The sequence below is a fragment of the Pelophylax lessonae genome, assembly GCF_965119305.1.
Source record: "Pelophylax lessonae genome assembly, chromosome: 2".
Lineage (NCBI taxonomy): Eukaryota > Metazoa > Chordata > Amphibia > Anura > Ranidae > Pelophylax > Pelophylax lessonae.
Genome location: NC_138769.1, coordinates 12,901,439 through 12,928,573, shown reverse-complemented (window position 1 = coordinate 12,928,573; position 27,135 = coordinate 12,901,439). Strand labels below are relative to the sequence as shown.

The 27,135-nt window shown below is 46.3% G+C and overlaps 1 protein-coding gene across 1 annotated transcript in view; it reads left to right on the top strand.

The window, feature by feature from the left end:
- The window catches only part of GDAP2 (ganglioside induced differentiation associated protein 2), a 69,206-nt gene extending 61,021 nt beyond the window's left edge, over positions 1 to 8,185 (top strand). Inside the window, exon 13 of the mRNA XM_082246972.1 lies at positions 7,884 to 8,185. Within this exon, the coding sequence (XP_082103098.1) occupies positions 7,884 to 7,928 (45 nt within the window). The 3' untranslated portion in view covers positions 7,929 to 8,185. The remainder of the gene's footprint in view (positions 1 to 7,883) is intronic.
- The last annotated feature ends 18,950 nt before the right edge of the window (positions 8,186 to 27,135 follow it).

The window sequence follows — 27,135 nt, the reverse complement described above, 5'->3', positions numbered from 1 at the left end:
GCACAGGTGATCAAATACCACCAAAAGAAAGCTCTGTTTGTGGGGAAAAAAGGACGTCAATTTAATTTGAGTACAGCATCGCACGACCGCGCAAATGTCCGTTAAAATCACGCAGTAAGAAATCGCAAAAAAAAACCCTGGTCAGGAAGGGGGTAAAATCTGGTGGTTAAAAGACCCCCAAAACCATACATTTTCTAAAAGCACATGACCTGTAGAATAAAAAAAGTGCTACTGATTTTTTTGGGCCCTGCAATAATGGCGCAAATGTTCATTATATCGCTGTTTTCACTAAAAATACACTAAAATCAATAATAGTGCACATAAACACAACATAACTTGCAAAATTAAATTGCTAAATAACTACTAAAGCATCGTTCACATGAGGCATACTAAAATGTACGCCCATAGAGGGCCATGTTTACCCGCACAGGTGTTTTCTGTGCTTCCCTGTACAGGTAGTCCCATTTATGTCAATTGGGATGCAACGCCTACACAGGCATAGCTGCTTTTCCCAATCTGACACCCTTGAGGGTGTGGGTGCACGACCCTGAATGCAGACAGTGTGAGCTTAGGGACATGCACACGCACCTACATGGATGTCAACTTGGTAGCGACGGCTCTGTTCATGCGGTTGCTACATCCCAAATGACCTCAATGGGACTGCCTGCACAGGGATGCACGGAACACCTGTGCATCCCTGTAAAGGTACGCGGTGTAATGCCGGTGTGAACAAGGCCTTAGGCCCCTTTCATACAAGCAGACTGATTGGGTCTGCCTGTTCGTTTTTCAAGCGGGCCCAGGCAGATCACCCATTGTTTTCTATGGAGAGGCTTATGTAAATGGTTATGTACAGTGCTTTGCGAAAGTTTTCGGCCCCCTTGAACTTTTTGACCTTTTGCCACATTTCAGGCTTCAAACATAAAGATATAAAACTGTATTTTTTTGTGAAGAATCAACAACAAGTGGGACACAATCATGAAGTGAAACGAAATTTATTGGATATTTAAAACTTTAACAAATAAAAAACAGAAAAATTGGGCGTGCAAAATTATTCAGCCCCCTTAAGTTAATACTTTGTAGCGCCACCTTTTGCTGCGATTTCAGCTGTAAGTCGCTTGGGGTATGTCTCTATCAGTTTTGCACATCGAGAGACTGAAATTTTTGCCCATTCCTCCTTGCAAAACAGCTCAAGCTCAGTGAGGTTGGATGAAGAGCGTTTGTGAACAGCAGTTTTCAGTTCTTTCCACAGATTCTCGTTTGGATTCAGGTCTGGACTTTGACTTGGCCATTCTAACACCTGGATATGTTTATTTGTGAAACATTCCATTGTAGATTTTGCTTTATGTTTTGGATCATTGTCTTGTTGGAAGACAAATCTCCGTCCCAGTCTCAGGTCTTTTGCAGACTCCATCAGGTTTTCTTCCAGAATGGTCCTGTATTTGGCTCCATCCATCTTCCCATCAATTTTAACCATCTTCCCTGTCCCTGCTGAAGAAAAGCAGGCCCAAACCATGATGCTGCCACCACCATGTTTGACAGTGGGAATGGTGTGTTCAGGGTGATGAGCTGTGTTGCTTTTACGCCAAACATAACATTTTGCATTGTTGTCAAAAAGTTTGATTTTGGTTTCATCTGACCAGAGCACCTTCTTCCACATGTTTGGTGTCTCCCAGGTGGCTTGTGGCAAACTTTAAACGACACTTTTTATGGATATCTTTAAGAAATGGCTTTCTTCTTGCCACTCTTCCATAAAGGCCAGATTTGTGCAGAATACGACTGATTGTTGTCCTATGGACAGAGTCTCCCACCTCAGCTGTAGATCTCTGCAGTTCATCCAGAGTGATCATGGGCCTCTTGGCTGCATCTCTGATCAGTCTTCTCCTTGTATGAGCTGAAAGTTTAGAGGGACGGCCAGGTCTTCGTAGATTTGCAGTGGTCTGATACTCCCATTTCAATATTATCGCTTGCACAGTGCTCCTTGGGATGTTTAAAGCTTGGGAAATCTTTTTGTATCCAAATCCAGCTTTAAACTTCTCCACAACAGTATCTCGGACCTGCCTGGTGTGTTCCTTGTTCTTCATGATGCTCTCTGCGCTTTAAACGGACCTCTGAGACTATCACAGTGCAGGTGCATTTATACGGAGACTTGATTACACACAGGTGGATTCTATTTATCATCATTAGTCATTTAGGTCAACATTGGATCATTCAGAGATCCTCACTGAACTTCTGGAGAGAGTTTGCTGCACTGAAAGTAAAGGGGCTGAATAATTTTGCACGCCCAATTTTTCAGTTTATTTGTTAACAAAATTTGAAATATCCAATAAATTTCGTTCCACGTCATGATTTTGTCCCACTTGTTTATTCTTGACAAAAAAATTACAGTTTTATATCTTTATGTTTGAAGCCTGAAATGTGGCAAAAGGTCACAAAGTTCAAGGGGGCCGAATACTTTTGCAAGGCACTGTATCCGTTTACACCCGTCTGCGTTCAATCCAAGTTCAATAAAAACAGATGAATGGGGATCCCATTCCCCATCCATCTAGCAAATCGGGCCGTGCAGAGAACAGCGGGCTGTGTCCACGCCCATTCTGCATCAACAGAGATCCCTCGCTGAGGCAGGCAGATCTGCTTGACAGAGTCCAGTCCATGTGTGTTGTTTTTTTTTGGGGAGGGGGGGGGGGTCTTTGAGATATCAGAGGTCTTAACAGACCCCCATATCTCTTTTTTTAAGACAGAGAACGGGACTTAAAAGTCCATTTCTCTGCAGCACTTTACATGAATGAATAAGGAGTCTGTGAATGGATAAGGATTCTTCCTACAAACTGACTGACAGTCTGATACATAGTAAAAACTCAGTAATCATCCGAGCTGTCAGTGGCTTCACCAGCACCCCCCCCCCCCCCCCCCTCTGCTCAGCATGACAGCTGACTGGACACACAGTGCCGGTCAGCAGGTGGCAGGAGGGATGGGGGGGTGCAGGGGCCGGTACGGGTGGGACATTCTGTGATTCCGCCCAAGCCCCAGCAGCACCTGAAGCCAGTGGGAGCGGCAGAGGAGGGATGCCGGCTTCTAAAGGTAGCTGCAAGGGATCAGGTTTGCAACGGAGGGTCAGATTGGGTATGGGGGGGGAGGAAATCAGTGCTGAGGGGGCAGGAAGGGTGCTAGGGGGGGGTGAAGGGGATAGGAAAAGAGGGTGGGTAGTTTCAGGTGACAGGGAGTGGCGGGAGGTGGAGAGGCTGGGGACAGGGAAGCAGCGGCATGTGTGTGGGGGGGGGGGGTGAGGTCACATATGAGGTTAATAACTCTGATCAGTGAATTGTAATCTGCTGATCAGAGTTATAGAATTGTTCAGCAGAGTCTGAAGTGACCGTGAACTTATAGCAGGGGGAGAAATTAGGTCCGTACGACGTATGGACCTGGCCAGCTGCAAGCAGTGCTGTAGGGCCGTATGGACCTGGCAGTAAAAGGGTTAAACCAGGTATTAGTAGATTTGGCAGTGTGGGCAGTGCCAAGTCCTGCTGGAAAATGAAATCTGCATCTCCATAAAGATGGTCAGCAGGGGGGGAAGCATGGAGTGCTCTAGAGGGCTGCGTTGACTTTGGACTTGATAAGACACAGTGGACCAACACCAGCAGATGACACGGCTCCCCAAATCATGGTCCATGGAAAAGAACCCACATACATTGGTGGTCAGTTAAAATCCCTTACTCTTTCATTTTTCAAATTCAATTTTCAACTGACCACCAATGTATGTGGGTTCTTTTCCTCTGACTATCAGTGGTCAGTTGAAATTGAAACCCTTACTCTAATGGTGAGAGCAAAAGAACCCACATACATTGGTCGTCATTTGAAATTTAAACCCTTGGGTTCTTTTCCTCTAACCATTAGAGTAAGCGTTTCAATTTCAACTGACCACTAATAGTCAGAGGAAAAGAACCCACATACGTTGGTGGTCAGTTGAAATTTAAACCCTTAGCGTCGGTTCACACTACGGCGATCCGACTTAGGGGGCGACCTGTGAAGTCCCGTGCACCATGACTTTGGCACGACTTACACGGACTTTGTAAAATGAATGTCTATGCAAGTTGCTCCAGGTCGCCCCGAAGTAGTACAGGAACCTTTTTCTAAGTCGGAGCGACTTGTGTCACTCCTATTAGAACCGGTCCTGTACTACACTATGGGATGCGACGGTGCGTGACTTGTCAGGCTGACCAAGTCGCCTGACAAGTCATACCAGTGTAAATGGAGACTTACTCTAATGGTTAGTGGAAAAGAACCCATCTACATTGGTGGTCAGTGGAAATTTGCCCTCCTCCTATTATGGTGGTGTTTAAACAATCAATGTCTCCGTATATACACCGCCATGACCAGAAGCCCGTTCCACCGGCTCCCAGTCATGTGATTACTGTTACAGATAGCTGCAAACTTTTTAAGAGGCCGTCATCTGGAAAGGTATAGGAATACATTTCCATGTTTTTATTAATCTTACTTTGATTACTCCTACTATTAGGAAACGCCCTCACCCTTCTTATTACCCTTTTGTCAGGGATAGATAAACACACTTTACGTATTTCAGTGATGGAAGAGTCCAAACAAAAATGCTCCCCGCTGGTAACTAATCTCCTCCATTTCAATACTTCCTCAAAAAAAATAGATGTGGCAAAGGACACGAGATTGGAGTGAAATGACATCGCTGAGAATCGCTGGCAATCTTTAGCCATCGCCCGTCTGTAGCGAACAATGCGGGTGGGCGGTTTGGATTAAGTGTTTAAGATTGCCGGCAAGTTCTATCATTTCACTTCTACTCCTGCCTTGTCCTTTTGCAGCATCTTTTTTTTTTTTCAGGAAGTATTGAAACCGCTGAGATTAATTACCAAAGGGGAGCATGGAAGATTTCAGCCCTGAAAAATACATAAAGCTTGGTTACCCTTCCGGGAGACAGAGGTCATAGAAAGTGTCAGCGAGTTTCCTATTGAAGGTGGAGTGGCGGTGTGAGCGCTTGGCAGGGCCATAGATGAGGATTTTTTGTTTTTTTCTTGGATGTGGTAAGGCTTGGTAAACCAGAAGAAAAAGATTAAAATGGAAGTAAAGGCAAGTTGCTGATAGGCAGGGAATTGGACGGAAGAGATCCTATTGGTCTCTTCTGCCATAAATGCTTCCTCCTGCCTGTCAGCTCATGCGCAGCTTAGCGAATATTAACAGCCCTGATCTGTGCTGCGGTGATGTGATGTGCCTATCAAAGGACCGAAGGCACAGGAACCAGGAGAAGATGGAAGCGCTGGGGGCCAGCTAGATCGATCTCAAAGCAGAGCTGGGGGGCACCTTTTGATAGGGAAGTCTGCTGTGCATACTAGTACTTAATGGCATAACCTACCTGGGGGGGGGGGGGGGGGGCCAAAACAAAAAATATTTAGCAGAGTTTACTACGGTATTGAGTGGCGCACCCCTGGAGAATTAAGCATGTGGCATGGAATTGGGTCAAACTTACTTTGGTTGTAGAGGCAGAAGGTTTCTGCATTCTATGCATTAAAATATAAAGCCTTCTGTTTGCAGCAGCCCCCCTAATACTTAAGGGAGTCCCCTCTCGACTCTCCCTCCTGGTTGGCTGAGACACAGCAGCGGTACCATTGGCTCCCGCTGCTGTCCATCAAACTCAGCCTATGAGGAGAGAGGGGGTGGGGCTGAACTGCGGCTCTGTGTCTGAATGGACAGAGGGAGCTTCAGCTTGGGTGCCCCCATAGCCAGCTGCTTGCTGTGGGGGCACTCAACAGGAGGGAGGGGCCAGGAGAGCTGAAGAGGGACCCCGAGAAGAGGAGGATCTGGGCTGCCCTGTGCAAAACCAACTGCTCAGAGGGAAGTAGAACATTTTTTTTTTTTTTTTTTTTTTTTTTATTAAAATAACAAACATCGAGCCTTTACAATCACTTTAAGAGACGGAGCCATTGGTCAAGTGTGTGTGTAATGCACAGAACGCAGGGGTCAGAAGTATTTTATGCACAGGAGATTGTAACTCAAAGTGCAGGGGTCAGGGGGGTGTGACACGCAGGGGTCAGAGGCATGTGATTCACAGGTCACAACAGATGATGGCAAAAAATGACTTGCCTCCCCAAAGTCACGCCCAACTCTTCCCTGACCCCCACCCCCCCCCCCCCCCCCCATTATTACAGATTTCCTTCAACAGCACAGCTCCCCACCCCCTCCATCAGTACAGCTCTCCCCTCTTAAATAAAACACACCTAATAGATCAAGGCAGTTCAGAGTAAGGGAAGTCCTCCATTGGCTGAGTATTTTCACTGGATCCAGGGTTGAGTGGCCTCTCTTACTGTCAACTGACAGTGACCATAAGCTTTCGGTGACAGCGCAGCCCAGTGATGCCAACTCTAAACCTGTGTGTGTGTAATAAATATATATGTGTGTGTGTGTGTATGTAGCTGATCGTCCCCAGGGCCAGAAGAAGCTATCTGGTAGCCGATCTCACCAGCATATACCACAATATTAGCTTTGCATGGACCCACCCTCACAAACAAGAGCATCCAGAATTTATATCCATAATAAAAGATTTCATTTTTAGTTGGCTGGGAATTTGGTTGCTGACTCTGAAGCAGTTAAATGTCACCGTGACATAAGAAACACATGTCCTCCCATCAGAATGAGGAAATGCAAAGTCATCCAGGCTGAAGGCTGCCCCTTAGATTCAATGCTCTGGGGGGAGGGGCTATGGCAGGCGATCGCATGGATGCACCATATAGTCAGAGGGGTGTGAAATGTTGAATGCCGGCTATGAGGAGCCTGCAACCCAGATGGGACCTTTCCCTGGTGTGCTGCTGTGTATTTTATTCAGACGCTGCAAACTTGTAGCTTAATGATGTTCCCTACTGTTAATACCATATGGCCAAAAATGTCACTCCACATAGGGTAGTGCAGCTGAGCCTGTACAAAATGTTCTAGATAGACAGCAGCCTAAATATAGAGGGATTTATCAAACTGTCCACCCAAAGTCTCTTGTTCATAGATCAGATACATCCTAAATATAGAACCATTTATCCAACTGTCCATCCAGAGCCTCTGGTTTATAGACCAGATACATCCTAAATATAGAACCATTTATCCAACTGTCCATCCAGAGCCTCTGGTTTATAGATCAGATACATCCTAAAAATAGAACCATTTATCCAACTGTCCATCCAGAGCCTCTGGTTTATAGACCAAATACATTCTAAAAATAGAACCATTTATCCAACTGTCCATCCAGAGCCTCTGGTTTATAGACCGGATACATCCTAAAAATAGAACCATTTATCCAACTGTCCATCCAGAGCCTCTGGTTTATAGACCAAATACATTCTAAAAATAGAACCATTTATCCAACTGTCCACTCAGAGCCTCTGATTTATAGACCGGATACATCCTAAATATAGAGCCATTTATCCAACTGTCCATCCAGAGCCTCTGGTTTATAGACCGGATACATCCTAAAAATAGAACCATTTATCCAACTGTCCATCCAGAGCCTCTGGTTTATAGACCGGATACATCCTAAATATAGAACCATTTATCCAACTGTCCATCCAGAGCCTCTGGTTTATAGTGCAAATAAATGGCTTTGTTTAGGATGTATCTGATGGTCTATAAATCAGATGGACAGTTGGATAAATAGTCCTATATTTAGGATGTATCCAGTCTGTAAACCACAGGCTCTGGATGGACAGTTGGATAAATGGTTCTATATTTAGGATGTATCTGGTCTGGAAACCACAGGCTTTGTATGAACAGTTGGATAAGAGCTCCGTGTTGATCCAGAAAAGAATGTTTGGTGTTTATCTTGTTGCCCCCATACAGAATACTTCAGCTTTAATTTGCTTGGTTTCTTCTCTCTCCAGGAAAACGGACCTGTCTTCCCATCACACTCATCCTCAGGCTTATAAGCCCTTGGCCCCCTCTCCCCTCCATCTACCGGCCCCTGTGGATGGCCCTCTTGGGAGAATTCCCTTTCCCCACCAATGAATCCACCACAGCTGGACAATACGTGTGGGAAGGGTGCCCCCTGACCTGACAATCCCATAGACTTCGAGATGCTGAGAGGGGGCTCCCTGCGTCCTATTTATACTTTGCTGATGTGTAAATAAATCCGCCCCGGCTATCCCAGCTCTGCTCAGAATAAACAAAGTCCCTTATAATGTGATTCTGCTGCCCTCTGAGTCTTGTTTTATCGTCTTCGGCACTGACAACAGTTTTGGACGAGCTGAGAATGAGCGCGGTGCCAGAACAGCATAGAAAATCATTTCCACAAGAAGTATCCATCAGCCCGTCTCATCACTTTGTTATGAAGACACTCAATCCGGATGAAGAAAAAAAAGACCAGTATACTGAATATTGGATTTGCATTTGTTCCCCCCCCCCCAATTTCACACCACAGAGGTGCCCACATGAAGGATTACAAATCAATTCCAAACTGTGTAACTGGATTTTTTTTTTTATTTTAAATAGGGATGGTTTAAACTCTGTTCCAGGTTTTGATAACCTCCTTGTCCCTATTGGTGGAGAGTTTCTCTGGTAATGACCTGGAGCCACGCAGAGCATCACTCAAATGTTATTTCCAGTTTCCATTTTTCTCCAGGAAGCCATATCTGTACTGGGCCAATTAAAATTGGCCAAGGAATTCTCCAGTCTGCAGCTATCTGTAGACGTGGGCCTGGAGCCTGCCTCAAATGCTCACTAGTGGCCCAGTACAGTGACCACGTCCTGGAATGCGTTCTGTGTAAATTTGCTTTGCTTAAAAAAAAAAAAAAAGATGCAATGTGGTTAGCCTCTTTTGGGTTCCCCAAAAGGGGTTGTATGAAAGGAAGATACAAAAAGCTCAGAGCAGTGCCCCCTAGTGTCGGATCAGAAAGTAGACACAGGAGGCTCAGAGCAGTGCCCCCTAGTGTCGGGTCAGAAAGTAGACACAGGAGGCTCAGAGCAGTGCCCCCCTAGTGTCGGATCAGAAAGTAAACACAGGAGGCTCAGAGCAGTGCCCCCTAGTGTCGGATCAGAAAGTAAACACAGGAGGCTCAGAGCAGTGCACTCTAGTGTCGGATCAGAAAGTAAACACAGGAGGCTCAGAGCAGTGCACTCTAGTGTCGGATCAGAAAGTAGACACAGGAGGCTCAGAGCAGTGCCCTCTAGTGTCGGATCAGACAGTAGATACAGGAGGATCAGAGCAGTGTCCCCAGGTGTTGGACAGGAAGGATGAGACTGAAAGTGTCCTCCTTTCTCAGACCCAAAGTTTACAACAATGCCCCTCGGTATCGCACAAAAAGCTCAGAGCAGTCCCCCCCCCCCCCCCAGTGTCAGACAGTGGAGGAGATGCAGGAACCTCAGAGCAGTGCCCCCTGGTGTGGCACAGGAAGCATAGAGCAGTGCTCCCTGGTATCACATGGGACGCTCAGAGCAGTACTCACCAGTGCTGGACAGGAAAGGAGACATATGGCACTTTTCCACTGCAAGTACCGGTTCGGCCCTGCTTGGCCCTGTTTGCTTTTCCACTGCTGGTACTGCATGGTACGGTGTTGGAACGGTTTGGTACAGTACGGTATGGTTTGCTTTTCCGCTAAAGTAGTACTAAAGTTAAGTGGGTGGGATAACAAGGGGGTGGGTGGGATTCTCTGACCAATCAGTGGCTTGTAGTGACTGCATGCAAAGGATTGTGGGCTATGGTACCTCTTGGAACCACAATCGAGGTGGTACTGTTTTTCAGAGCCGTACCGTTCGGTTCCATGCAGTGGAAAAGCGCCGCCGTACCGAACCGTTCCTACACCATACCATGCGGTACCAGCAGTGGAAAAGCACAAAAGCGTGCTGAACCGTTCGGTTCCATGCAGTGAAAAAGCGCCAATAGGAAGCTCACAGGGATGCCCTTCAATTTCGCATGGGAAGTGCCCCCTGGTGTGACTCAGAACGCTCAGAGCCATGTCCTACGGTGTCATACAGGAAGCTCACAGCAGTGTACACCCCCACCCAGTGTTGCTGGGGAAGTTTACAGCAGTGACCCCCCCCCCCCCGTTGTCGCACAGGAAGCTCACAGCAGTACTCCCCAGTGCTGGACAGGAAAGGAGACACAGGAAGCTGAGTAGTGCCCTTGATTTTAGCACAGAAATCTCAGACTCTGGAAGCTCAGAGCAGTGTGCCCTGGTGTGACTCGGGAAGCTCAGGGCAGTGTGCCCTGGTGTGACTCGGGAAGCTCAGGGCAGTGTGCCCTGGTGTGACTCGGGAAGCTCAGGGCAGTGTCCCCTGGTGTGGCTCGGGAGGCTCAGGGCAGTGTCCCCTGGTGTGGCTCGGGAGGCTCAGGGCAGTTTCCCCTGGTGTGACTCGGGAGGCTCAGGGCAGTTTCCCCTGGTGTGACTCGGGAGGCTCAGGGCAGTTTCCCCTGGTGTGACTCGGGAGGCTCAGGTCAGTTTTCCCTGGTGTGACTCGGAAGGCTCAGGGCAGTGTCCCCTGGTGTGACTCGGGAGGCTCAGGGCAGTGTCCCCTGGTGTGACTCGGGAGGCTCAGGGCAGTGTCCCCTGGTGTGACTCGGGAGACTCAGGGCAGTGTCCCCTGGTGTGACTCGGGAGGCTCAGAGCAGTGTCCCCTGGTGTGACTCGGGAGGCTGAGTAGTGCCTCCTCGTGTTGCACGGGAACCTCAGAGCAGTGTCTCCTGGTGTGACTCAGGAGGCTAAGAGCATTGCCCCCTGGTGTGACTCGGGAAGCTCAGAGTAGTGTGCCTCCTCGTGTTGCATGGGAAGCTTAGCACAGTGTCCCCTGGTATCACATGGAAAGTGCAGAGTAGTGCTCCCCCAATGTTGGATAGGAAAGTGTACTCAGAAAGCTTAGAGAATGCCCCCTAGTGTTGCAGGGTTAGCTCAGAGCAGTGTTGTCAGACACAAAAGTAGACGGCAGAAGCTCAGAGCAGTGCTCTGGAAAAGCCTCCTCCCTGCTGATGAAGACAACTGTTATCCTTGATGCAGGTTCCAAACCTCCCCTCAAAATCCATCCAAAATCTCTTCAAAGTCTTTTCGCTTGAGGAGGCTTCCCTGGGGCCAGCGCCCACAGTTTCTATACCCAAAGTGAGATTGTCTCCTTCCTGTAACTGAACTAAAAAGAAAAAAAACAGCTCAGCCTGGATGTTTGTGCCCTCTCCATGCAGAAGTTTAAAAAAATTTAAATATATGGCCGGAGTTCCATTTTAAAGTAAACTGCTGTTCTGCATGTGCAATGGAAATAAGTAGTTCCCCACACAGGCCCGCTTTCTTCAGCTCCACATCCTCTTTATCCTTGTTTCCCCAAAGAAGAAACCCTCTGTGAGCTCCCATGCGTAACATGGAAATTACACAGGATGAAGAATCATCTCCTCACTCCTGCTAGGTGGTCCTGTGTGGCCAGTCACCAAACTCCAGTGTTGTCAACTGCCCTCTCCCACACCTAGCAGTGCCAGGTCTCCTACTTAGCTTGCTTAGGGGAATGAAGCAAAGGGGAAGGTAGATCCATATATGCAACTTCATGGAACAGTACAGGTTCTCTTTAAAGCAGAACTAAAGTATTTTTTTCTTTAGCAAACTCACTGAATTGTATATAATGCACACACATGATTTACTATGACAGGGCTCTGTAAAGATGAAGCAAAAAGGTTATAGTTTCCCAGGTCCTTCACTCCAGCTGCCTTGTTCTGTGCTGTGATTGTATTCACCTCTTATGCAAATAAAGGAGAATAATTATTAGGACGGCGATTGCAGAAAGTCTGTGAGCTCTGGTCTCCTCAGCCAGCAGGGATGACGCCAAGAGAGGAGCTTCCTTGCTCTGTGTTGTAATTGTTTCCTCCTCTTATGCAAATAAAAGAGAATAAAGTATTCCTGAGGTGGAAATTTGGAAAGTTGGTGAGCTCTGGTTTGTGCAGCCAGTAGGGATGAAGCCAAGAGGTAATTGAGAATCTGGGGTCCTTCACTGTAACTGTCAAGAAATGAGGAGAGTAGTGTTGAGCGAACACGGACTGTATTATTCGTGTTCGTACCGAATAATTGGATTTTTTGTACCCGAACACGGACACGGACACTTTACTGTATGTTCGGGTAAAAATCCGTGTTCGGTCGTTTTATTTCCGGGTTTTGCATGCTTTGGCGCTCTTTTCATGGCGGGCTTTCAACAGCCAATCAACAATCGTTTAACTGGTGTGCCTTAAGCCATCCCAGCCATGCCTGCAAATGTCTCAGTAGCTGTGATTGGCCGTCTGAAGCATGTGACCAAGTCTTTATAAGTTCGAGGCAGCCGCAGCGGCGTCATTATGCTGCTTAGATTCAGAGACAGAGCACACATCAACGTGCTGGCTGCTGATTAGGGAAAGATAGGCAGGAAAAAACCATTTGTGTCCGGATAGAATTGAGGGACAGGTCGGAGTGTTTAGGCAGGGCGAGTTGTAGGCATTTTAGGGATAGAGTCTGCTGAATTATAGGGTCAGTGTCTTCTACAAACTACAATCGATATTGCTGTGTGGGGGGTGGGGTGAATCTGCACTCAATCCTGATCTACGATCTCTTCTCAATCCTGTTAGGGACAGAGTCTGCTGAATTTTAGGGAAACTGTGTTCTACAAACTACAATCGATATTGCTGTGTGGTGTGGGATTGGAGATAGGCAGGTGTCAGTGATCCACATCCATTTTTCTGTGTGTGAGCTGCAGTGAACACAATCTTTTTGGGCTGCAGTGAACACAATCTTTTTGGGCTGCAGTGAACACAATCTTTTTGGGCTGCAGTGAACACAATCTTTTTGGGCTGCAGTGAACACAATCTTTTTGGGGTGCAGTGAACAAAATCTTTTTGGGGTGCAGTGAACACAATCCTTTTTGGTGTGCAGTGAACACAATCTTTGTGGGGTGCAGTGAACAAAATCCTTTGTGGGGTGCAGTGAACACAATCTTTTTGGGGTGCAGTGAACAAAATCCTTTTTGGGGTGCAGTGAACAACATCCTTTTTGGGGTGCAGTGAACACAATCTTTTTGGGGTGCAGTGAACAAAATCCTTTGTGGGGTGCAGTGAACACAATCTTTTTGGGGTGGAGTGAACAACATCCTTTTTGGGGTGCAGTGAACAAAATCCTTTTTGGGGTGCAGTGAACAAAATCCTTTTTGGGGTGCAGTGAACAAAATCATTTTTGGGGTGCAGTGAACACAATCTTTTTGGGGTGCAGTGAACACAATCTTTGTGGGGTGGAGTGAACAACATCCTTTTTGGGGTGCAGTGAACACAATCTTTTTGGGGTGCAGTGAACACAATCTTTGTGGGGTACAGTGAACAGAATCTTTGTGGGGTGCAGTGAACACAATCTTTGGGGGGTACAGTGAACACAATCTTTGTGAGGTGCAGTGAACACAATCTTTGGGGGGTACAGTGAACACAATCTTTGTGAGGTGCAGTGAACACAATCTTTGTGGGGTGCAGTGAACACAATCATTGTGGGGTACAGTGAACACAATCTCATACTTCTGAAGGTTTGAGGGTGCTGCCTGTTCCATACTCCCCCTACTCCTAGCCTTTTAGGGGTACAAACAATAGTAATTGGGGCCTAGTGTGGTTGTGTACGTGTGATATACATACACTTTTTTGGGATCATATTTTCTATTCCGCTATTTAATCAAAAACCTTTGGGGATCAGTTAAATTGGGGGATAGTCTGTGTTGGTACGTGTGAGAGAGATCCACCTTTCCAAGTTGTTGGGGTTCATCTCATACTTCTGAAGGTTTGAGGGTGCTGCCTGTTCCATACTCCCCCCTACTCCTAGCCTTTTAGGGGTACAAACAATAGTAATTGGGGCCTAGTGTGGTTGTGTACGTGTGATATACATACACTTTTTTGGGATCATATTTTCTATTCCGCTATTTAATCAAAAACCTTTGGGGATCAGTTAAATTGGGGGATAGTCTGTGTTGGTACGTGTGAGAGAGATCCACCTTTCCAAGTTGTTGGGGTTCATCTCATACTTCTGAAGGTTTGAGGGTGCTGCCTGTTCCATACTCCCCCTACTCCTCATCTAGCCTTTTAGGGGTACAAACAATAGTAATTGGGGCCTAGTGTGGTTGTGTACGTGTGATATACATACACTTTTTTGGGATCATATTTTCTATTCCGCTATTTAATCAAAAACCTTTGGGGATCAGTTAAATTGGGGGATAGTCTGTGTCGGTACGTGTGAGAGAGATCCACCTTTCCAAGTTGTTGGGGTTCATCTCATACTTCTGAAGGTTTGAGGGTGCTGCCTGTTCCATACCCCCCCTACTCCTCATCTAGCCTTTTAGGGGTACAAACAATAGTAATTGGGGCCTAGTGTGGTTGTGTACGTGCGAGATACATACACTTTTTTTGATCATATTTCCTATTCCGCTATTCAATAAAAACCTTTGAGGATCAATTGAATTGCGGGATAGTCTGTGTCGGTACGTGTGAGAGAGATCCACCTTTCCAAGTTGTTGGGGTTCATCTCATACTTCTGAAGGTTTGAGGGTGCTGCCTGTTCCATACTCCCCCTACTCCTCATCTAGCCTTTTAGGGGTACAAACAATAGTAATTGGGGCCTAGTGTGGTTGTGTACGTGTGATATACATACACTTTTTTTGGATCATATTTTCTATTCCGCTATTTAATCAAAAACCTTTGGGGATCAGTTAAATTGGGGGATAGTCTGTGTTGGTACGTGTGAGAGAGATCCACCTTTCCAAGTTGTTGGGGTTCATCTCATACTTCTGAAGGTTTGAGGGTGCTGCCTGTTCCATACTCCCCCTACTCCTCATCTAGCCTTTTAGGGGTACAAACAATAGTAATTGGGGCCCAGTGTGGTTGTGTACGTGTGATATACATACACTTTTTTGGGATCATATTTTCTATTCCGCTATTTAATCAAAAACCTTTGGGGATCAGTTAAATTGGGGGATAGTCTGTGTCGGTACGTGTGAGAGAGATCCACCTTTCCAAGTTGTTGGGGTTCATCTCATACTTCTGAAGGTTTGAGGGTGCTGCCTGTTCCATACCCCCCCTACTCCTCATCTAGCCTTTTAGGGGTACAAACAATAGTAATTGGGGCCTAGTGTGGTTGTGTACGTGTGATATACATACACTTTTTTTGGATCATATTTTCTATTCCGCTATTTAATCAAAAACCTTTGGGGATCAGTTAAATTGGGGGATAGTCTGTGTTGGTACGTGTGAGAGAGATCCACCTTTCCAAGTTGTTGGGGTTCATCGCATACTTCTGAAGGTTTGAGGGTGCTGCCTGTTCCATACTCCCCCCTACTCCTCATCTAGCCTTTTAGGGGTACAAACAATAGTAATTGGGGCCCAGTGTGGTTGTGTACGTGTGATATACATACACTTTTTTGGGATCATATTTTCTATTCCGCTATTTAATCAAAAACCTTTGGGGATCAGTTAAATTGGGGGATAGTCTGTGTCGGTACGTGTGAGAGAGATCCACCTTTCCAAGTTGTTGGGGTTCATCTCATACTTCTGAAGGTTTGAGGGTGCTGCCTGTTCCATACCTCCCCTACTCCTCATCTAGCCTTTTAGGGGTACAAACAATAGTAATTGGGGCCTAGTGTGGTTGTGTACGTGTGATATACATACACTTTTTTTGGATCATATTTTCTATTCCGCTATTTAATCAAAAACCTTTGGGGATCAGTTAAATTGGGGGATAGTCTGTGTCGGTACGTGTGAGAGAGATCCACCTTTCCAAGTTGTTGGGGTTCATCTCATACTTCTGAAGGTTTGAGGGTGCTGCCTGTTCCATACCCCCCCTACTCCTCATCTAGCCTTTTAGGGGTACAAACAATAGTAATTGGGGCCTAGTGTGGTTGTGTACGTGCGAGATACATACACTTTTTTTGATCATATTTCCTATTCCGCTATTCAATAAAAACCTTTGAGGATCAATTGAATTGCGGGATAGTCTGTGTCGGTACGTGTGAGAGAGATCCACCTTTCCAAGTTGTTGGGGTTCATCTCATACTTCTGAAGGTTTGAGGGTGCTGCCTGTTCCATACTCCCCCTACTCCTCATCTAGCCTTTTAGGGGTACAAACAATAGTAATTGGGGCCCAGTGTGGTTGTGTACGTGTGATATACATACACTTTTTTTGGATCATATTTTCTATTCCGCTATTTAATTTAACTGGGCCTCCATGCGAGACCTGTGTGCCTTGTTGCGCTGTTTTGAGTACTCCACCAACATGGCCAGTGGCAATGACGCCGTTCTCAGCTTAACTATCCCACTTCTATGCCTCCTTGAAAAAACAATTCGGGCGATGATGGAAGAGGATGTGGCACAGGATGAGGAGGAGGAGGAGGATGAAGAGGTAACATTTCCAAGGCTTTCAGGGCAGTCATTCGCAAGGGGCTCCGAGGGTGGGTTCCTGCACACGCAAACGCCAGGGACGCAATTGTCCAGCAGGGGCACAGTTCTGGAGGATGAGGAGGAGGAGGAGCTGGAGGAGGAGATGGAACCATGTTCACAGCAGGGTGGCACCCAGGCCAGCTCATGGCCATCACTGGTGCGTGGCTGGGGGGATACAGAGGACACGGACGATACACCTCCCACAGAGGACAGCCTTTCGTTGCCTCTGGGCAGCCTGGCACACATGAGCGATTACATGCTGCAGTGTCTCCACAACGACCGCCGAGTTGCCCACATTCTAACTTGTGCTGATTACTGGGTGGCCACGCTGCTGGATCCCCGTTACAAGGACAACGTACCGTCCTTAATTCACTCACTGGAGCGCGATCGCAAGATGCGCGAGTACAAGCGCACGCTGGTAGACGCCATGCTGCTGGCATTCCCATCTGACAGCGGGGCCACAGTGGAAGCACAAGGCAGAGGAGGAGGAGGTCGCCAACGCAACCAGGGCACCGCCAGCACCTCAGAAGGCAGGGTTAGCATGGCCGAAATGTGGAAAAGCTTTGTCAGCACGCCACAACAAACAGCAGCACCAGCAGCTCAGATGGAACGTCTTAGCAGGAGGCAGCATTTTACCAACATGGTGGAGCAGTATGTGTGCACACGCCTACATGTAGTGAATGACGGGTCTGCCCCCTTCAACTTCTGGGTCTCCAAATTGGGCACATGGCTTGAGCTTGCCCTTTACGCCTTGGAGGTGCTGGCGTGCCCTGCAGCCAGTGTATTATCTGAACGGGTATTTAGCACGGCTGGGGGCGTTATAACAGACAAGCGCAGCCGCCTGTCCAGAGACAATGTGGACAAGCTCACGTTCATTAAAATGAACCAGGCATGGATCCCACGGGACTTTTCCGTACCTTATGCAGAATAGCAATGGATACCGACCTTACCCACCCATTGTTCCATTTTTGCTCTTTCTCACTCTTTTGGGGTGTACCCTCATTTAAAATTTTTGAAAAGAAGCAGTGTTGGCTACCTCGTCCTCCTCCTCAGGGCCAGATTAATGTAGGGGCTATTGGAGCTGCAGCTCCAGGCCCCTACCTTTTATATAGGCCCCGGGTTGGCCATATTCACTGTTACCGCTCTTCTGTCACTTGTAAACACAGAAGTCTGGCTTCTATGCTCGCTTCCCCAGGCAGCACCCTCAGAACCTCCCCACACAGCGTGAAGGCCGGACAAGGAGGGACAGTTGGCGATGCATGGATGTGTTTATGGGCTTCAGAGACAGCATCCCATGTTGAATTAGGCATGCATGGCTGCACCCTTCCTCCTCTGGGTGCATGGCAAGGCACGGCCCTTAAGGCCCTTCAAAATCCTCAGCACCAAGCCCATGATGCTGTTAATCCGGCCCTGGTCCTCCTCCACCGCCGCTTCCACCTACACCGCCCATAGGTGTGCGCAGCCTATTGCATTAAGGTGTGCACCCCAAAGTTGAAATACACATGCATGTGTTTGCCAGCAGGGAGAGTAATGTATCGGGGCCATGTACCTGTAGGCAAGGAGAAATAGAGCAGAGCAGGTCCCAGGGAGATCTTTCCCATCTCCTCACTGGCAATGCTATGTGCCCTAGGTGATTAGGGTGTGCCCAGGCACACCCAGCACACCCTGTGCGCACGCCTATGTCACCGCCACATCCACCACCACCTCAACCTCCCTCCTACTCCATATGGGCCTCGTCCTTCAGAGATGAAGAAGAACATTGTTTTATTTTTCTGTTTTTTTTTTTGTTGTTTTAAGTTATTTCCCTATCCACATTTGTTTGCAGAGCACTTGCCATGCTCTTAATTACGTTTTGCTGCCATTTGCAGCACTCTAGCCCTTTCCTTTGGTGTTTTAGAGCCATTTTAGTGCCTTAAAGTTCGGGTCCCCATTGACTTCAATGGGGTTCGGTGTCCGGGAAAAGTTCGGTAAAAGTCCGGGACACGGACCCGGACTTTTTTTTAAAGTTCGGCCGAACCCGTCGAACACGGACATCTAGGTGTTCGCTCAACCCTAGAGGAGAGAACAGGACAGGACTAGGATGAGCTGCCTTGTTCTCTGCTGTGATCGTTTACACCTCTTATGCAAATAAAGGAGAATAATGATTTGTTAGGATGGAAATGTGGCAAGTCTGTGAGCTCTGGTGTGTGCAGCCAGCAAGGATGAAGGTAAGAGGTCACTGGAAATCTCAGGTCCTTCACAGCAACTGTCAACATATGAGAATAGAGAACAGGGGAATGGGAGGAGTTGCCTTGCTCTGTGTTGATTGTCTCCACCTCTTATGCAGATAAAAGAGAATAATACATTTATTAGGATGTAAATGTGGAAAGTGTGAAGTCTGGTCTGTGCAGCCAGCAGAGATGAAGGCAAGAGGTCACTGAGAATCTCAGGTCCTTCACAGCAACTGTCAACATATGAGAATAGAGAACAGGGGAATGGGAGGAGTTTCCTTGCTCTGTGTTGTGATTGTCTCCACCTCTTATGCAGATAAAGGAGAATAATGATTTATTAGGATGGAAATGTGGAAAATCTGTGAGCTCTGGTCTGTGCAGCCAGCAGAGATGAAGACAAGAGGTCACTGAGAATCTCAGGTCCTTCACACTAACTGTCGACAAATTAGAAGAGATTAAACGGGACTGGGAGGAGCTACCTTGTTTTGTTCTGTGCTTGGCTGGCCTCTGCACAAGAGGGAGGTTTGAAAAGCTAATGACCTCTTGGCGGTTCAGCCTGCAGAGCTGAAGCTAAGAGGTCACTGAGAATCTCAGGTCCCTCACAGCAACTGTCAAGAAATGAGAAGAGAAAACGTAGGACAGGACTTGGAGGAGCCACCTTGTTCTGTTCTGTTCTGGGCTGGTCTCTGCAAAAGAGGGAGGTGTGGAAAGATGATGACGTGTGGCCCGTGCAGTCTGCAGAGATGAAGCTTGGAGGGCTTAGAATTTCCTAGGTCCTTCGCTGCCGCAGTCAACCATAGTCTTTACCTCCTATGCTAATAAAGGAGAATAATGATTTATTAGGATGGAAAGAAATGTGAAGAGTCTGTGCAGCCAGCAGAGATGAAGACAAGAGGTAACTGAAAATCTCAGGTCCTTCACAGCAACTGTCGCCAAATGACAAGACACTAAATAGGACAGGGAGGCGCTACCTTGTTTTGTTCTGTGCTTGGCTGGCCTCTGCAAAAGAGAGAGGTGTGAAAAGCTAATGACCTCTTGGCGATGCAGCCTGCGGAGATTAAGCTAAGAGGTCTTAAGCCCTGTACACACGCAACGATTATCGGCCGACCGATCGTCCGACTTTTGGCCAGAGTGGTTTTTTGTTGGTTGGAATGTGCCTAGACTGCACACGAATTTTCTCGCCCAACAAAAATTTAGTTCTGAAGTGATGTCATGTGTTGGTTTGCTTTCTTTGTGTTTTTCCTTATCTGAGCATGCCCAGTCATGTTCATAAAATTTTTCCCTGTCGAAATCAGTACTGACTGCACGAAAATCGGCCGTGTTTTGACGGCCAACAAAAATTTTATAGTCTGCACACCAGATTTTTTTCGGCCGAAAAGTCGGAGTCGGTTGTTGGAAGCATCATACTAACAAGCCGAAAATTGGCAGATCGGACGTTGGACGAAAATTCCCTGCCAATTTTCGATGCGTGTGTACGGGGCTTTCGTTTCCCAGGTCCTTCACTGCAGCAGTCTAAAAAAGGGGCGCGATAATAAAGGTCAGGACTAGGAGGAGCTGCCTTGTTCGGTGCTGTGATCATCTCTACCTCTTATGCAAATAAGGGAGCATAATGATTTATTAAGATGGAAATGTGGAAAGTCCTGTGAGCTCTGGTCTGTGCAGCCAATACGGTCATTGTGAAGCCAAGGGGTCATTGAAACATTTAAGGTCCTTCACAGAAACTGTCAACAAATGAAAATAGAAAACACAGGAATGGAAGGAGTTGCCTTGCTTGGTGTTGTGATTATCTTCACCTCTTCTGCAAATAAAGGAGCATAATGATTTACTAAGATGGAAATGTGGAAAGTCAGTGAGCTCTGGTCTGTGCAGCCAGCAGTGATGAAGCCAAGGGGTCATTGATAATCTCGGTTCCTTTACAGCAACTGTCAACAAATAAGAACCCAGGACTGGGAGGAGCAACTTTCTGCAAAAGAGGGGGGTGTGGAAAGCTAATGACCTCTGGGCTGTGCAGCTAGCAGAGATGGATCCAGCAAGTCATAGGGAATCCCAGGCCCTTTGTAGCCAAAAAGTGTCCAACACAACACGTATCCTCCAACTCATCACTTTATTGAAATAGCACAACCCTCCGACATGTTTTCACCTCATGACTAAGGCTCTGTGAGGCAAAAACGTGTCAAAATAAAATGTTGACACACTTCTGCCTCACAGAGCCTAAATCCTCGTACACACGCGTCGAAAATCGGCAGGGAATTTTCAGCCAACAACCGATCTGCCGATTTTCGGCTTGTTGGTATGATGCTTCCGACAACCAACTCCGACTTTTCGGCCAAAAAAAATCTGGTGTGCAGGCTATAAAATTTTTGTTGGCCGTCAACATAACGGCCGATTTTCGTGCAGTCAGGACAGATTTCGACAGGGAAAAATCTGATGAGCAAGACTGGGCATGCTCAGTGAAGAAAGAACACAAAGAAAGCAAACCAACACATGACATCACTTCTGAAGTAGAATTTTGTTGGGTGAGAAAATTTGTGTGCAGTCTAGGCACATTCCAACCAACAAAACACCACTCTGGACAAAAGACAGACGATCGGTCGGCCGATAATCGTTGCATGTGTACGGGGCTTTAGTTTCACAGGTCCTTCACTGCAGCGGTCTAAAAAAGGGGCGAGATAATAGCGGTCAGGACTAGGAGGAGCTGCCTTGTTCGGTGCTGTGATCATCTCTACCTCTTATGCAAATAAGGGAGCATAATGATTTATTAAGATGGAAATGTGGAAAGTCTGTGAGCTCTGGTCTGTGCAGTCAATACGGATGAAGCCAAGAGGTCATTGAAACATTTAAGGTCCTTCACAGCATCTGTCAACAACTGAAAATAGAAAACACAGGAATGGAAGGAGTTGCCTTGTTTGGTGTTGTGATTATCTTCACCTCTTATGCAAATAAAGGAGCATAATGATTCACTAAGATGGAAATGAGGAACGTCTGTGAGCTCTAGTCTGTGCAGCAAGCAGGGATGAAGCCAAGGGGTCAATGAGAATCTTGGTTCTTTCACCGCAACTGTCAACAATTAAGAACCCAGGACTGGGAGGAGCAACTTTCTGCAAAAGAAGGGGGTGCGGAAAGCTAATGACCTCTGGGCTGTGCAGCTAGCAAAGATGGATCCAGCAGGTCATAGGGAATCCCAGGCCCTTTGTAGCCAAAAAGTGTCCAACACAACACGTATCCTCCAACTCATCACTTTATTGAAATAGCACAACCCTCCGACGTGTTTTCACCTCATGACTAAGGCTCTGTGAGGCAAAAACGTGTCAAAATAAAATGTTGACACACTTCTGCCTCACAGAGCCTAAATCCTCGTACACACGCGTCGAAAATCGGCAGGGAATTTTCAGCCAACAACCGATCTGCCGATTTTCGGCTTGTTGGTATGATGCTTCCGACAACCAACTCCGACTTTTCGGCCAAAAAAAATCTGGTGTGCAGGCTATAAAATTTTTGTTGGCCGTCAACATAACGGCCGATTTTCGTGCAGTCAGGACAGATTTCGACAGGGAAAAATCTGATGAGCAAGACTGGGCATGCTCAGTGAAGAAAGAACACAAAGAAAGCAAACCAACACATGACATCACTTCTGAAGTAGAATTTTGTTGGGTGAGAAAATTTGTGTGCAGTCTAGGCACATTCCAACCAACAAAACACCACTCTGGACAAAAGACAGACGATCGGTCGGCCGATAATCGTTGCATGTGTACGGGGCTTTAGTTTCACAGGTCCTTCACTGCAGCGGTCTAAAAAAGGGGCGAGATAATAGCGGTCAGGACTAGGAGGAGCTGCCTTGTTTAGTGCTGTGATCATCTCTACCTCTTATGCAAATAAGGGAGCATAATGATTTATTAAGATGGAAATGTGGAAAGTCTGAGAGCTCTGGTCTGTGCAGTCAATACGGATGAAGCCAAGAGGTCATTGAAACATTAAGGTCCTTCACAGCAACTGTCAACAAATGAAAATAGAAAACACAGGAATGGAAGGAGTTGCCTTGTTTGGTGTTGTGATTATCTTCTCCTCTTCTGCAAATAAAGGAGCATAATGATTTATTAAGATGGAAATTGGAACGTCTGTGAGCTCTAGTCTGTGCAGCAAGCAGGGATGAAGCTAAGGGGTCATTGAGAATCTTGGTTCTTTCACCGCAACTGTCAATAATTAAGAACCCAGGACTGGGAGGAGCAACTTTCTGCAAAAGAGGGGGGTGTGGAAAGCTAATGACCTCTGGGCTGTGCAGCTAGCAAAGATGGATTCAGCAGGTCATAGGGAATCCTAGGCCCTTTGTAGCCAAAAAGTGTCCAACACAACACGTATCCTATACGTAACTATAGACCTGTCAGCCTAACATCTGTAGTCTGCAAGATTTTGGAGGGGATGTTAAGGGACCACATACAAGACTTTAGTAATGAAAACAATATAATTCGTAGTAATCAGCATGGATTTATGAAAAATCGTTCTTGCCAAACCAATCTATTAACCTTCTACGATGAAGTGAGCTGCCATCTAGATAAAGGTAAGCCTGTGGATGTGGTGTATCTGGACTTTGCAAAGGCCTTTGACACCGTTCCCCACAAACGCTTACTGTACAAACTAAGGAAGGTAGGTATGGACCATAAGGTGAGTACCTGGATAGAGAACTGGCTCCAGGGGAGAGTCCAGAGGGTGGTGATTAATGGGGAGTACTCGGATTGGGCGGGGGTGGAAAGTGGGGTCCCCCAGGGTTCTGTCCTGGGGCCAATCCTGTTTAATTTATTCATAAATGATCTAGAGGAGGGGATATCGAGTACAATCTCAGTATTTGCGGACGATACTAAACTAAGCATGCCAATATCTTCTATACAGGATGTGGAAACCTTACAAGCGGACCTAAACAAAATAACGGGGTGGGCAACTACATGGCAGATGAGGTTTAATGTTGATAAATGTAAAGTAATGTACTTGGGGGCCAGAAACCAGAAAGCAAGCTACTCACTAGGGGGGGAACCTCTGGGGGAGTCTAGGATGGAAAAAGACTTGGGGGTACTGGTAGACAACAGGCTTGGCAGTGGCATGCAATGCCAAGCAGCTGCAAGCAAAGCCAACAGAATATTGGGATGTATAAAAAAGGGGATTCACTCCAGACATAAAGAGATTATTCTCCCGCTCTACAAGACTCTGGTCCGGCCACATCTGGAGTATGCTGTCCAGTTCTGGGCACCGGTCCTCAGGAAGGATGTGCTGGAATTGGAAAGAGTCCAGAGAAGGGCAACAAAAATAATTAGAGGAATGGAGGACATCAGCTATGAGGAAAGACTACAAGCACTGAACTTATTCTCTCTAGAGAAGAGACGATTGAGGGGGGATATGATATCAATGTACAAATACTGTACTGGTGACCCTAGCATAAGGAACAAACTATTCAGAGAAAGGAGATACAATAAGACACGTGGCCACTCACTAAAACTAGAGGAAAGGCGGTTTAACCTTAAAATGCGTAAGGGGTTCTTCACTGTAAGGGCGGTAAGGATGTGGAATTCTCTTCCACAAGCAGTGGTATCAGCAGGGAGCATTGATAGTTTCAAAAAACTATTAGATGGGCACCTTAAAGACCACAACATACAGGGGTATACGATGTACAACATACAGGGGTATACAATGTACGGTTAAAAGCAAACACACACACACATCATAGGTTGAACTGGATGGACTGATGTCTTTTTTCAACCTCACTAACTATGTAACTATGTAATCCTCCAACTCATCACTTTATTGAAATAGCACAACCCTCCGACATGTTTTCACCTCATGACTAAGGCTCTGTGAGGCAAAAACGTGTCAAAATAAAATGTTGACACACTTCTGCCTCACAGAGCCTAAAGCCCCGTACACACGCGTCGAAAATCGGCAGGGAATTTTCGTCCGACGACCGATCTGCCGATTTTCGGCTTGTTGGTATGATGCTTCCGACAACCGACTCCGACTTTTCGGCCGAAAAAATCTGGTGTGCATGCTATAAAATTTTTGTCCGCCGTCAAAACATGCCCGATTTTCGTGCAGTCAGTACAGATTTCGACAGGGAAAAATCTAATGAGCAAGACTGGGCATGCTCAGAGAAGAAAGAACACAAAGAAAGCAAACCAACACATGACATCACTTCTGAAGTAGAATTTTGTCGGGCGAGAAAATTCGTGTGCAGTCTAGGCACATTCCAACCAACAAAACACCACTCTGGACAAAAGACGGACGACCGGTCGGCCGATAATCGTTGCGTATGTACTAGGCTTTAGTCATGAAGCAGAAATGTGTCAAATGGTTGCTTTTGTTTTATTGATGTTTCAATAAAGTGAAGATGGGGAGGATGTGGGTTGTACTGGACCCTTTTTTTTTTTTTTTTTTTTGCTACGTTCCTATCTTTGTTGAGCAAGTAAGCGGAGTTCTATACGCTAGCAGGGAGGGAATGTCTGTTCAGCAAGAGCGAGCTCCATGTTTTCTTACTTGAACAGGTCCTTCGCTGCAGGCAAGAGACTTGTAATTATAAAAAGTCTGCACACCCTAAAAACGGAACATGAATCCATACCCAGCTGCAAGAAAGATAAAAATAGATGCTTCCTCAAGACTCTCCTAACACTTCAGTGAATAAGAATAGTGCTAACAGAATAGCACTTCAATAGTCCAATTCACAAAAAATCAAATATATAGGGCAATACATATTTATTACAGTGCATTGAAAAAGTATTCATAACCCTTAAGGCCCCTTTCACACTAGTGCGACTTGTCCCGCGATTTTGGACCGCAAAATCGCATGACAAGTCGTTTTCCATTATTTTCGATGAGCCCCATTCATATTAGTGCGTTTTGAAGTCGCACCGACTTCAAAGTAGTTCCTGCACTACTTTGGCACGATTTTAATGCGTTTTCAGGTATATAGCCCTGAGCCATTGTTCAAAATCGCAGTAAAATCGTGTCGCATAAGTGTGAAAGGGGCTTAAAATTTTCCACGTTTTTGTCATGTTACAACAAAAGAAAAGAAAAAAAAAATGGATTTTATGTGATAGACCGACACAAAGTGGCACATAATTGTGAAGTGGAAGGAAAATGATAAATGGTTTTCCAAATTTTTTACAAATAAATCTGTGAAAAGTGTGGCTGCATTTGTATTCACCCCCCCTGTCAATACTTTGTAGAACCGCCTTTCACTGCAATTACAGCTGCAAGTCTTTTTGGGGATGTCTCTACCAGCTTTGCACATCTAGCGAAGGGTCATTTTTAGCCCATTCTTCTATGCAAGATAGCTCAAGCTCTGTCAGATTGGATGGAGAGCGTCTGTGAACAACAATTTCCAAGTCTTGCCACAGATTCTCAGTTGGATTCAGGTCTGGACTGTGACTGGGCCATTCTAACCCATTGATATGCTTTGATGTAAACCATTCCATTGTAGCTCTGGCTGGATGTTTCGCGTCATTGCCCTGCTGGAAGGTGAACCTCCGCCCCAGGCTCAAGTCTTTTACAGACTCTTAACAGGTTTTCTTCTAAGATTGTCCTGTATTTGGCTACATCCATCTTCTCATCAACACTGACCAGCTTCCCTGTTCCTGCTGAAGAAAAGCATCCCCACAACATGATGCTGCCACCACCATGTTTCACAGTGGCGATGGTGTGTTCTTGGTGTGTTAGTTTTCCATCACATACAGCGTTTTGCTTTTAGGCCAAAAAGTTGAATTTTGGTCTCATCTGACCAGAGCACCTTCTTCCATGTTTGCTGTGTCCCCCACATGGCTTCTCACAAACTGCAAACAGGACTACTTATGGCTTTCTTTCACCAATGGCTTTCCTCTTGTCACTCTTCCATAAAGGGCAGAATTTTTGGAGCACACGACTAATAGTTGTCCTGTGGACAGATTCTCCCACCTGAGCTGTGGATCTCTGCAGCTCCCCTAGAGTTACCATGTGCCGATTGGCTGCTTCTCTGTCCTTGCCCGGCCAGTCAGTTTGGGTGGACGGCCATGTCTTGGTAGGGTTGCAGTTGTGCCATACTCTTTCCATTTTCCCATGATGGATTGAACAGCGCTCTGTGAGATCTTCAAAGCTTGTGAGATTTTTTTTTTTATAACCTAACCCTGCTTTAACCTTCTCCACAACTTTATCCCTGACCTGTCTGGTGTGTTCCTTGGCATTCATGATGCTGTTTGTTCACTAAGGTTCTCTAACAAACCTCTGAGGACTTCACAGAACAGCTGTATTTATACTGAGATTAAATTATACACACGCGGACTCGATTTACTAATTAGGTGGCTTCTGAAGCAAATTGGTTCCACTAGATTTTAGTTAGGGGTATCAGAGTAAAGGGGGGTGAATACAATTGCAGCCACACTTTTAACAGATTTATTTGTAAACACATTTTGAAAACCATTTATCATTTTCCTTCCCCTTCACAATTATGTGCCACTCGGTATTGTATCGACTTAGCCAGTCATGCCATGCACCACACCCCAGAAAGTATATGGTAAC